The following is a 13923-nucleotide window of genomic DNA, read 5'->3' on the forward strand; positions in this document are numbered from 1 at the left end:
AAGTTTTACAAAAAATAAATTAGGGTCAATTAAAACTTTATGCTAACCTTAAAATGTAATTAACGATGACGTGGGAAATGCTAAGAATTGATTATGGACAAATCGTAATAAAAATATCTATATCATTCTCTTGAATTAATTAACACGATTAGTATGAGGGAATTTCTGTGTTTATGCAATTTGGCGTATATTATTTCCCTTGAGACTCAAAAAAATTATATCTTAGGCACATACCTCAGTGAATTGTTAAAATAACTTTAACGGAGTCAAATTCTAAATTAGCTGGAAGAACGTGTGCGTATGTATGTGACAAGTAATATAGCTTGAGGTGTGAACTTATGTTTTTGTGTGAGACTAGAGAAGTATTTGCTTTGTTACTACACTTTATCGTTTTTATTCTCGGTCACTAAACGAGACATCCTCCTAAACTGAGACAATTTTTTTTTAATTTCTGTTTTAATCAATATATTTGGAGAGTTACAGTTTCTTCATATTAAAATGTGTGCAAAATCGTCTCTTTTCGGAAGTCATGTACATAGGGGACTCTAAGCAAAGACGAAATTAGTTGCCAAACAAGTTTAACAAACAGGACAAAAGAACATCCATCTCACACATTTATTTATCTGATGTTCAATTTGCATAGTCTTCTTGAATTTTGAGCTAAATATAAAAGAAGATTTTCGTTTAATGTTCACAGCTACATTTGTATTTACTTATTATTGGTCACTGCAGTTTAAGGTACCCTACTATCTTTTGCATTAGGAGGGTTATTTTGAGATTTTAGAAATATTCTGGGATTTGATCATTAAGTTTAGATTTTAAAATTAAGAGAAATAGAAAGGAACATAAGGAGTGATATATATATATATATATATATATATATATATATATATATATATATATATATAAAGCTGAATGTGTGTGTGTCTGGTCACGAATAGGCTCCTATATGGTTGACTATTTAAAAAAATTGATTACATATAATGATAGAAGGTGTATCGAGACACAGGAATGGATATGTTTGATCTGGCAGCACGGTGGTTCATTAAAATTGTGGAGTCTGCGTACGCGCATGGTCCACAAAGTATGGAAATAAAAAATTAAAAAATTAAAAAAAAAAACGTTTACAAGTGTTTTGATATGGATGTACACAAGAATACTTTGATAAGTATGTTTTAACTTCAATAGGAATGGTATAATAAAATTGTGGCGTCTGCGTTCGCGCCTGGCCTCCGTTGAATGGAAATAGGCACAGACTTTAATAAAGACTTTTCATATCTATCTGCGTAAGTATACTTTGATAATTATGTTTCAGTTTGATGAAATATGGTATAATAAAATTATGGGGTGTTCGTTCGCACCTGACCTCCATAGAATGGAAATATGTCACAAAGTTTAACAAGGTTTTTTTTAATATAGATCCACAGAATATTGTGATAAATGTTTCAGCGTGAACAGGTATGGTATGATAAATTATGGGGTTTATCTATTTTATTTTTACTTTCATCATATTTTGCTTTGGTTTTGATACCCCCAAATTCGAAGCTATCTCTTTACAACCGTTCCTTTTCATAACCTATCATACTTTCATAAATCAGAGTCCATTTTCTGTAGGCTGTTTTTGAACCCAGTCAACAACGGGTACTTTTGCTAGTATATATATATATATATATATATATATATATATATATATATATATATATATATATATATATATATATATATATATATAGAATAATAAAATTGAATAAAATGAAGTAAAATAAATCTATAATAAATAAGGATTAAAAATAAACTTTGATATTAAGCGTAAATAATACGTTTACATAGCAATATATATATATACTACAAATATACAATGTGTTTGTGTTAGGATGCATTAGTGTGGGGAAATTTGAGACAGTAATAATTATCCTTTACCTGGTTTTGAATACTAAATATTTTTTCTATTGAGTTAGTGATGCAATTTTACATTTAATCGAAAGGTATGGATAAAACGAAGGTTAAAAGTAATTCCAATTTCGAAATCGCTTTGTCTATATTTCTTATATTAGGATAACGGAAGAGAAATTCTAATGTAAGGGCAATGTTCTCAAGTAAAAGACAGTTACCTAACTTGTTTTGTCGTTTAATGGGACGAACTAATTCATCGTAGACAAATCAGAAATAGTTAATAATTTTTTTGTTTAGTGCTAGTTAATTAAATAATAAATATTTTAATGATATTATCAGGATAAGAATTTATAAGACTACATCAATTTTAATACAAACGTTTATTTACTAGAAGAATACGTATTATTGATAGCTACTAATTTGCGTGAGTAACTCTTATCTTATAATTTTAGTTAAAAATTTTTGATAGACTTATTGAATCTGATTAAATTTAAGGTGTTTTCTATTGTTATTGTTAATATTTTTCGAATATTATCTCTTAGAGTTTGTGAATAAGTTCTTGCTTTTAATTTGGAACCTAAATATCAAACCTTTAAAATTATGGCCCAGATTTATTAAATCAAATACGGTACTATATATTAACGTCTTTAAATCCAATTGTTTTTGTTTGTTTTTCGGAAGGGTGCCTATATCGTTTATTATAAGTATTTTTTTTTAATTCTTAAAATAAATGCTGTCCCACAATTTCTTTCTACTTCCAACGGTTTCAATAATTTTGTGTCTGATATGTTAATATGTATTTTAAACGCTTTGCAAATAAATAATGCGAAGTGTAGTATGTAGAGGACTAGGATATATAAATCCTAATCCCGTTACAAAAGAAAATAATGAAACGAATAGAATTGAAGGAAACAAAAACTCAATTGATGGATAAGATAAACGTGTCGTTTATTTACTGTTGAAAGAATGAATGTTTTAGATATAACACGTGTTCATGTCCGCGCGGGAGTAACCAGCGTTTGTTGCGGGACTGGTAGTGTAGAAGGAAAAGGAAATGTGTGTTCATCTCACTATCGTTTGTTCGCGCGTGGGAAGAGAAGTGAATAATATAGTAGAAATGAGAATGATAGTCCAGCGTGCAGACAAAAACAAAGGATAGAGGGTTGACATCAGTTAGCAGTCAGCTACGCGAAGGTGTTCTCAGGGACCAGTTGTATATATATAGAGAGAGAAAGACTGAGAATGTCAATCCAGTTCATGGAGAGAGAAAGCGTATAAAATGTACGTACGGTCTGTTAGCTTTTTGTCCCACATAGTAGCAAGTGGCGTGAGGTACGTGCGTGCGCGCGCCTGCCGAAACGGCGGAGGCTGGTGCGCCGACCACTCACCTCGGAAAGCGAGTTGGAAAAAAAAGATGCTGCTTATTGCTCTTGCTTTTATACTTGTTTCCAGTGGTCTTTTGCGCATGTGTGGATTTCCTTCGAAAGGGAAGTGACGTTGTCCATGAGTGCGTACATGTGCGTACGTTAGCGTGTGTATACACGCGAATGTGAGTGTATGTACGCAAACGTGAATATATCTACTTATGTGTACATGTGCGCGTATGTTTGCGTGTGCGTATGTATATGACAAGTAATATAGCTTGAGGTGTGAACTCGTGTTTTTGTGTGAGACTAGAGAAGTATTTGCTTTGTTACTACACTTTATCGTTTTTATTCTCGGTCACTAAACGAGACATCCTCCTAAACTGAGACAATTTTTTTTTATTTCTGTTTTAATCAATATATTTGGAGAGTTACAGTTTCTTCATATTAAAATGTGTGTAAAATCGTCTCTTTTCGGAAGTCATGTACATAGGGGACTCTAAGCAAAGGCTTTCCGACGAAATTAGTTACCAAACAAGTTTAACAAACAGGACAAAAGAAAATCCATCTCACACATTTATTTAACCACCTTCTCTTGTATTTCTTCATATGATCTAATTTTTCTGTCTTCATCTCTATGATGCTTCTGGGTACGCAATTTATAAGATCGTGCACCAAAAGAAAACCAGCAATTATTATGTCGTCTGATCAGCTGTCCTCCCTGTGGTATTGTTTGGTTGGTCAAGAGGGGGAAAAGCCCTGAAAATCACTAAAGAATGAATAGACTATAGGTGCTAAGTAAGGTTGAAAGAACAGTGATAGCTTGATAAATTGATATAAGCGGCGCCCGAAAGTTGAGATGATTTTGCATCTTATTTTTTGTCAGAAATTATAATTATATGCTAGAATGTGAATTCCTTGCATTGAGAATGGCGGTGACGATGTAGAAGAATAAATTCTGGCGCCCAAGATGTCGCTCGTTTTAATGGTACCACGCCCGTCTTTGTACCTCCTCAACATTTTGAATTAAAAAAAAAATAGGAGGCTGTACTTTTGGAACGACTCTCGTGTTATTCTAACGGGTTGATAACGTGCCAAAATATCTGTTTATTAAAAATTAAAAGACTCTAGTTTTGGTTCACCTGAACTTTGTTGACTGGAGCAATTGTTTCGGTTATTTTGCTTTAATTTTTTACAATGTGTGTGTGTGTGTGTGTGTGTGTTTCGTATAAACTGTTACAAATGAACTGTCGAGTTTCTGCATATACAAAGTTTTCCTTTCGGAATTTGCTTTAATATACTGTATATACTAGCTCTACCTTGTCAGCATTGTCAGTGAATCTTTTTATTTCGTGCCTTTTTTACCACTTTTATTATCTTTTAGAAGTTATTTTGAAGGGTGAATTTTTATTTGTTGTTTGAAGGTTAATTTTTTTTTATTAGTTGTTTTGGTTTACGGCGTATCAACCCCTTTGAAGTTATTTAATGCAGAAGCTGGCCGTTTATTTTTTTTCAAGTTATTTATACTTCAAATATTGATTCATGGTGTTTGGTTTGGATGTTTTGTTAAGGAAAATTGTTGTTTTAGTTTTTTGTTGTGCAGAACATAGTACATTTTTTTCAATGGAAAAAGAAAAACAACAACATTAATTTTTGGAGATAAACTAATATCTCCAGACAGCCTAATCTGGTAGCACCAGAGTATCCTTTGTTCGTTTTTAACGGCTATGAAATTATTATTGCTTTTCTTAAGATAATGTTGTTTTAATTTATTTCTTAAGTTAGTTGATCTAAAAAGGCCTTCCCAAACTTTCAATTGACGAGTCCATAAGGATATAATAAGGGTTTTTAACCAGTTTAAATGACTTTTTATTCGACGGTTTAAAATACTCCTAAATTATTTTCAAACTTCTAAGAAACACAGAACAATCCTTTAACCTTTTTTCTTGCAACTATTTACAAAAGATTAAAAATCCTCTCTTTTTTTAGAAGAAAAAGAAAGGCATTGCGGTGGATTTAATATCATAACTAAATTATTTAAAAAAAATTTTTTTTAAATGACCTGTAGTTCTGATTGTAATAGCAGATAATAAAATACAATAAAAATAGTTCTATTGTGGAATGGTCCCTGCGTCTGGTAGGGCCCTTTTAGTACCTTTGGATTTTGCTAAGAACTACAACGACATTTAATAAAAATTGTTTATAAATGTTATGTAATAGCAAAGAAATAAAATGGTGTATATATATATATATATATATATATATATATATATATATATATATATATATATATATATATATATATATATATATACTCGGGGTTTTTTATTCAACAGTAATGGACTAATGAATTCAACGAGGTTGTTAGATAGTGTTCAATAAAAAGAGCTGATAATACTTGTTTATTGTTATATAAACATGGTCACATCCTGCAGCAGGATGTGGCCATGTTTATATAACAATAAACAAGTATATATATATATATATATATATATATATATATATATATATATATATATATATATATACACACACAGTTGCGCATGCATACTTACATGGAAATAAATAAAACGTCGAGGGAATAGAAGGGTCACTAGTTAGCAATTGCCAACTAAGCCATAAACAGAAGTTTGTAAATTAAAAATGCAGAAAAAAGGAAATTTTCTAATAAACATTTTTATATCTAAAATCTTATAAAAATCTAAAAGTTATTTTCAGTCAGCAATTGGTCATTTATGCAAACTCGTGTTTAATGAAGAAGTTGAGTAAGTAGTTAAAAGGTTTGGTGATGCATGTCAATGTTTATAGGTGGATAATCTGCGTATGTATATAATAGACAGTATGGCAGTGTGTGTGGGTGTGTTGGTTTACCTTGTTCTTATTAGTGTATGTATAGATGTTTCCAAGCTGATGGAATTTGTACATGAGACTTAAAGTGCTTAATTCAGTCAAAGACACAGGGATTGGGACTGAGCATACGCCTTGGATCTTTCTGGGGTGCCGGCTGGAGCAATCTGGAGAAATCTGATTTTATTGATCAAGCCAATGCCTCTTTTCAGTCATGAAGACAATGAATACCTCATGTAAGAGTAATTGCACGCGTAATTGTGAGGCAGGAGTTGTGCAATCCCTAACCATACTTATCCTGAATCAACACTGCTTGAGACCAGTGGCAAGTAGAAGTCCAGGATGACTGCCAACACTGATATAGACAGAGTGTACATACAGCACCTGGAATTCCCAAACGGTCGCACATTTATGTACTAACCAAGCTCAGCATTGCTTAACTTCGGTGATATGACAGGAACGGGTATATTCACATTATTAGACCAAATCACTGTTTTTACAAGCATGGTTCATTTGATATAGACGTGTTACTTTTTGGATTTAAAACGATTTTCATTGCTCTAAAATATTTTGAGTCAATACCTTCGTGTGAAAACTCAATTGCTTTTCGAAATGAAGAGGTGAGCGAATTCCAATAAAACGGGGAAGATAGTGGCTATTCCAGCTAGTTGCATTTTAGCGTTTCTCGATTCAGTCACGACAAATTCTCGAAGTCGCTGGAAAAGAAATACCCACAGACACGCGTGACGTTACCTCATGATTTTATTGATATAGAGAGTATACTTACTTTTGTTTGATAATGATAAGTACCACTGAGATGACAATAGAGAAGAAACCGAATGCTATTACATTTGCGAGGATTATTGCCATTTCGCAGTTGACATTTAATAATTCCCGGAACTTCTCAATATGACATTCACTGACATCATCTGCAAGAAAAGGGGAAACGAAATCATTAAGACATTGCGCAATCAGCATTTAAGCAGTGAGAAAGAGAAACGCCTTTTTAATGGTTTAACGTCCGCTTCATATCCTGACAAGGATTGCACGGTTTTCTAGAAATTTACAAAGTTTATGCGTTATAAGTGAATATCGAAAAGTATCAAAATAATGCATTACATAACAAAAAAAAAAAAGACGATACTACGTAATCACGTGTCATGGCAAAATTAATAAAAAAATCCAAAAAAATTACGAAAAACGATCAAAGAGAAGAAATACTTTTTCAAAAAAAAAAAAAAATCCAAAAAACAAAAAACTCTAGTTTTGGTTCTCTTGAACATTTTCTGACTGGAGCGCTTCTGTTTCGGTTATTTATTTTATTTTATTTTTTTTTTTTGTATAGACGCTTACTAAATGAACTTTCGAGTTTTCAAAAATACAAAAGAAGAAAAAGCTATTCCCGGTCGTCCATTTTCTAATTTTTAATGGTGAAATTTAACTGAAACAAGGGAGATAAGTCAGTTCGTCATACACAATAGAATAAACTTTTTTGATGACATTTTAAGTAACTTTTCAAGAAAAAAATCATACATATCAAAATAATAGCAATTTATTTAACAAAAATGAAATAAAAAACGCAACCAAACATATATACATATTGACCGTTCAGTAATTAGAATTATTTGGTCAAATTAATCGACTACAGTAACCTTCACTGGATTATATAAACTCTTTAAAATGACTAAATACAAGAAAACTGCATGATTCGATAAATATCTTCATTGTAATTATTTTTCTACTGGATCACTTTTCATAATTTTTGGAATTTTTACTTATTTTTATATAGCACGCAAATACATAAAAGTTTTTTTTTTTTTTTTTTACTTAAAATGCTTTTTTTTGGATATTTTAGAAATCCACTTATTTTGCACAAGCACCAAAGTGACTTCGACATTTACATATCATGCTTAATTATTGATATGTGCGCTTTAAAAAAAATGTGAAGATTTATTCCCGTGTAACATAACGTGGACGTGCGTATATGCAAATACCAAGCTGCGTGGGACATGACGTCACAGTAAGGAAAAAGGAAAAATTTCATCGTCATCAGAAGTTTCAGAACAGATACTACACTGTGCTCCTAGCCTAAAAGAATTACCCAAAGAAAGGCCTACATTTATAAATATACAGAAAAACCTGTATAGTCCAGAGAAACGGAAATTACCAAATATCGTTTGGACTCATTTAGAAAACTGTTACTTTCCTATTTTTTACAAAATCTTGGAAATGTCTACAACAGGAAAGGTTTGAACATGTATTTCTTCATTTGTGGAGTGTTATCCTAATCTTCATAGGTGTTGTTGTATCACCACGTTTTGGCCAACTATTCCTCTGGCCTTCTTCAGGTGGTTAATTTCGACAAAATAGGAATGCAAAATCTCTTAACTCTAACCACAGAGATTCAACGCCTCTTTCCACCGTGCTACGGGCCATGAAGGGTGATCAAGGTTGGATTTTTTGGTCTCATAAATCCAAGTTCTTTTGTTCTTATCTTGTATTCTATCGTCGGGTCCGTATTGAATGGTATTATATATATATATATATATATATATATCTCCGGTTCCAGGTAGCACTGTCTGAAGATAGCAGTTTCAATCCTACTCAAATCAGGCTACAAGATTAATTGACCAAGACTTGGTGAGACAACAACAATTATGGAAGGCAGTAATTACTGGGGATACAGTTAAGAGACTCAGCATTGCAATCTCGTCGCAGTTAACCACCTGCAGAAGGACAAAGGAACAGTTAGCCGAAACGTGGAGAAACAGCAACAACTATGAAGAGTCCACAAATAAATAAATATACAAATTACTCAACTCAAAGGATTCTAATAAAAAAAAAAACATAGGATGGGTTCACTTTATTATGTAAAAATAAAAACACACATTTTCTGATATTAGGATGAAACTTTAATTGCTTAAATGCTGTCCGTAATTATTTAGTGATCATTTTTAATTAACAATTATTTTAATTGAATATTTCTCTTAGGTTTTTACTTGATCTTTTCAACGTTTTTTTTTTTTTTACCAAAGTCACATGGAAACATTCGCCCGAATATCTTTGAAGCAAAGACAAGTTGGGAAATACACCATCGATGAAATAAAAATTGTTGGATGGAAAAAAAAAGCAAAAAAACTTAAGAGTTAAAGAGGAATAAATAAAGAAAAAAAAACGAACTTTAAACCTATTATTACTTGAAGGAAATCAAGCTATTTAATTATTCTATTTATTTTTTTCTAAAACGTTGCACAACAGTGTTAAATACTCCACTGATTTGAGATTGGCCTGTAACGATGCATCTGAAATGGAATTTCAAAAGTGAATAATATTGAAAAGAAAAAAAAAAAATTATATTTGTCAATAGCTTCCATGGAAAAATAGGCAGTGCTATCATACTAGACGTACCCGTCTCCTGTTGGGTAAAATAATTTACTTAATGACAAGAAATATGAATTTCATCTTGAACAATCCATAGCTGATTTGTTTATGTAATATCGCACAGAATCAGGGAATCTGTTAACGGATGCTTGCTTTGTTTCTAGAATGATAGTTCTTTATATATATATATATATATATATATATATATATATATATATATATATATATATATATATATATATATATATACACTCCGCACTAATGATTTTCGAAAGGATGAAACACTAGTGTCTCAAGGTATTTAATAATTATTATAGTAAATAATTATGTCAGTCCCTCTAAGAAACTCGTTTCTTATCGTTGAGCACTTTTAGTTGAAATAACAGTTGGTCAATTTAGCTCATATGCACAGATCATCATATAATTATTAGATCACTCTGACAGACGTTAAAAGCATTTAAAAGAATAAATGTTTAAATTTCAACAGTATATCTCGTGGGTAACGGTAGCCGAATCGATTGGGTTCTTGCTAATGAAGCCAGGCATGGCTTCTTTTGCCAGTTTCGAATCCATACACTGGTGTTAATCGTGACACCCTGCACTGATGATTCCCGAAACGAGGAAGCACTAATGTCTGTAGGTATTTAATAATTACTATAATAAATAATTATATATATATATATATATAAGCATATGTGTGAGTATATGTGTGTATATATATATAGTTATATATACACCTATGTGAGGCTAGTGAGAAAGGGGAGAGAACCCTAGAAAATTGCTCGATTATTAAGAAAATAAAAAAATAAGAACGTAATATTTTTTTATGTTTTACTGAAGATCAAAAAAGCCGTCGCTGAAAAGAGTACAACAAAGGAAACCAGATGTTGCATGCCTTTGTTTGGATTTGAAACCGATAGTACCGGTGTTTTCCTGATCTTTGTAACGCACACCATCTCTCTCTCTCTCTCTCTCTCTCTCTCTCTCTCTCTATATATATATATATATATATATATATATATATATATATATACGAACAAACAGTTAATAAAACATGTTAAAAACACTTTGAAAAAGAGTTAAAAACATATTTAATCTGAAAAGGAAACACTAGATAAGTGGATAGTCCTTAATCCGCGGAGTTTCGAAGTAATACTTTCCTTCTCATCAGAGGGTAGGAATTAACAAAAGGCGGGATCGGATTTTGGATGCAAAAGTATTTTATGAAACAACAAGTAAGTCAAAGATATTACTTGATAACAAAAAAGTGAAGCAGGAGGAATATGGTGAAGAAAAAGGTGATTACACATGAATGGATAGTCTGGTGGAAGATTAATAATCCAGTGACGGTAAAATCCAAATATATAACTTCAAGAAAGTTAAGGGAATTTCCATTTGCACAAGTAAAATCCAAGGAAATCCCGTAATTGGAAGATGGTCCAAAATAATCCAAAAGGCAGAAATCCATGGAAAAATTCACAAAAATGTGTACAAGGGAAAAAAGAAAAACTTTCAATAATATTAATAAAAGAAAAATAAGGTATGCTTTTCACTCTACTGCCGAGACATATATATATATATATATATATATATATATATATATATATATATATATATATATATATATATATATATAAAGTAAATTTTGAAAATACACATGACAATTAAGCTATGCATAATTTTCTGCGTTTTATCCTCATGAGGATATGCCAGACGAATCCTTACGATATAGGATGAAACTCGAAAAATTCTGTGTAGCTTAATTGCCATATATATTTTCAAAACTTTCTACCTAGCTCTACTTATGTATCAAGCACTACCCAAGTAAATACTAAAAATAGATGATAATAACAACAACAATAATAATAATAATAATAATAATAATAATAATAATAATGATAATAATAACTATATATATATATATATATATATATATATATATATATATATATATATATATATATATATATATAAAATGCCCCCAGCCAGTAATCCTGAAGCTCTAACAAAACCATTGTATTCTTTGCTTACCTTCTTGTCTACCGTCAGCTGGAGGTTTCCCGTTGGGTGACAGCCATCGCACCTTTCTCTTGTAGAGTTTGAGAATGCCATTGTCTTTCTCCTGATTTTCCTGTCCTGCAGTATGACTGCTACCATGAGACTTGATAACACGAGAGTTGGAATGAGTTGTAGGAATGTACTGCCCTATGAGTCGAGTCTCGTTGTGGAAATACTGCAAGATATTTATGGTACCTATTCTTTCACCGCCCTGGAAGCTGATATGACCGGAAACGCCATCAAACTTCGTTTCATTGATGTACTGAACCAGCTGACTGAAAATACAATGGAAAAAATTTTTTCTTGTTTCATTAGTTGATTTAAAATTGAGAATTGATGGTAGCTGCGTGGTTAACAACACCGACCGACAACTTGAAGGTGCAAAGTTCGAATCGTTTCACATAGGATGTTTCTTTAACTGCCAGATATCTTTCTAAAAGGAACTCTAACTAGAACGATACTAGAAAAATCGATGTGAAAACCCAGAAACATCTGATTCCTACGAAATGAATGAAATAGAAATCAATTGATACTGATTCATAGAAAATCATCTGTTAAGGAAAAAGACATGCTTAAAATTACAAACCTAGAAAAAAAATTATTAAAAGTTATCCGTAGTATATTCGATGTGCTCGTATTTTTCTATCCTTTTCGTGTCATTTTTTATTGTAATAAAAGCAACACCATTTATAAAGATTCAAAGCCAATCGAGAATAAAAGTTAATGAGTGTATTGGTAGTGACCGGATTAACAGCATATTAATAGTTAGTGGTGAAAATTGGGAAGTAATGGATTATTCAAGGGGATGGCACAACAAGAACTTATGTACATTGGACTTAAAGACGACCATGTTGTAGTCAGCTGAAAAGCAGACCAGTGGAACAAAGTTCCACAGGCGAGCAGTTCTTATAAAGAAATTGCTTTGAAATTTTGACACGGTTAGAGAGTGAGGGAAAATTATTGATAATGTTTGTAGCTAGAGAAGTGTTTTTGTGTAAGTTTGCAAAGGGGACCATAGATTAAAGCTCAAACGAGCATCTGCCATGAAAATAAGGAGAGAGCAAAGACAATTTCTCTTCTGTGGGGAAAAAGGTGACAGAGAAGAGGAAAGGGTATCACCTACGAAGATGTACTAGGCTTTTATACAGAAAGAGGATTGCATTGGCAGTGAGATACTTACTTGAGCGATATAATGATTCAACCATTTTCACAGTGATCTTGGCAACAAATTTTATATATGTGTTGCATTTTAGATCAGTAGTGAAGGTCAGCCCTGGAAGCTTGGTAAAACATGGTGCTTCCCCAAAACGAGAGCCATTCATTTCAATTCAGACCAAATGAGGGCCAGAGCGTTGATGATGGAAAAAAGAGAAGCTTGGTTTTAGATGTGTTAAAATTAACCAGCCACCTCGCCTCCCATTGCACCATGTGCTCAAGATCAGAAGAGGAAGAATCCGTCCCTTGAGTCATTTTTTTTTACATAGGCATCACCACATTATCAAGGCCCAGAGGCCACTCAAGGATAAGGGTCATATTCCAGTAATGAGGAAGGGCTACTAAAATAACTGTGCAATCGAACGTATCTGGATGCAAATAAGGGCCGACACTACTACAAGCTGCAGTAACCGTTTTTGAGAATTGGCTGCACGAGAATAATTCTTAGCCATGAACTAATTTAAAATTAGAATTAAAAATTCAAAACATTGATCCATATGTATATGTTCATATGACAACTTCCAAAAGTTATGGGTTTTCAAACTTGGTGAATTAAAAAAAAATTCACCATTCATTTTCTTACTATTTTATCTCATTTCCTGTATTTTTCTTCTTTTTCTCAAATCTTATCTACATTCATTCTTTAACATTCTATCTGAATTAACATTTTTTCTCTTTCACATATCTACAGGTCTTGTTCACAGGGGAATGCCAAGGAAAACATTGTAGAATGTGATAATGATTGACTTGAAAGAATGAGTGATAAATAAAGATCTGGTAAAAGATAGGTTATTTTAGAAATCAAATTTCCTTAAGCTGTTTAACGCATACCAGCATGTAAAGTAGGCGTCGTTAAACTGAATGATAACGATGTATGTGTAATGTAAGTTGTAAACACAGCTTTAGATCTGACGATCTAAGAGGAAGATTAAACTTGAACTATTGGGAGATACATACAAAATAGGGGACTTGGTTGGTATGCCCATGTTGAATAAATGGATGAGAGATTTTGGAGCAGTAGATGTAGAACAATGGAGGTAGCAAGGTCCATTATCATCAGAACCCCAACTCAATAAAGAAAAGCATGGAAGAAGTGATAAAAATAGATTAATCAGTGAGTTGACAATTGAGTTATCTTACCTTGTCTATAGATAAAGGAAAGTCT

General features: G+C 32.0%; 1 protein-coding gene across 1 annotated transcript in view; it reads right to left on the reverse strand.

The window, feature by feature from the left end:
• Positions 1-13923, reverse strand: part of LOC145243442 (uncharacterized) — a 1410572-nt gene that overhangs the window by 325905 nt on the left and 1070744 nt on the right. Inside the window, exons 11-12 of the mRNA XM_080106334.1 lie at positions 11517-11818; positions 6892-7033 (exon numbers count right to left, since the gene is read on the reverse strand). Of these exons, the coding sequence (XP_079962460.1) occupies positions 6892-7033; positions 11517-11818 (444 nt within the window). The remainder of the gene's footprint in view (positions 1-6891; positions 7034-11516; positions 11819-13923) is intronic.

Source organism: Euprymna scolopes, chromosome 22, assembly GCF_053919585.1.
Source record: "Euprymna scolopes isolate OS-2025 chromosome 22, ASM5391958v1, whole genome shotgun sequence".
NCBI classification, from domain to species: Eukaryota; Metazoa; Mollusca; class Cephalopoda; order Sepiida; family Sepiolidae; genus Euprymna; species Euprymna scolopes.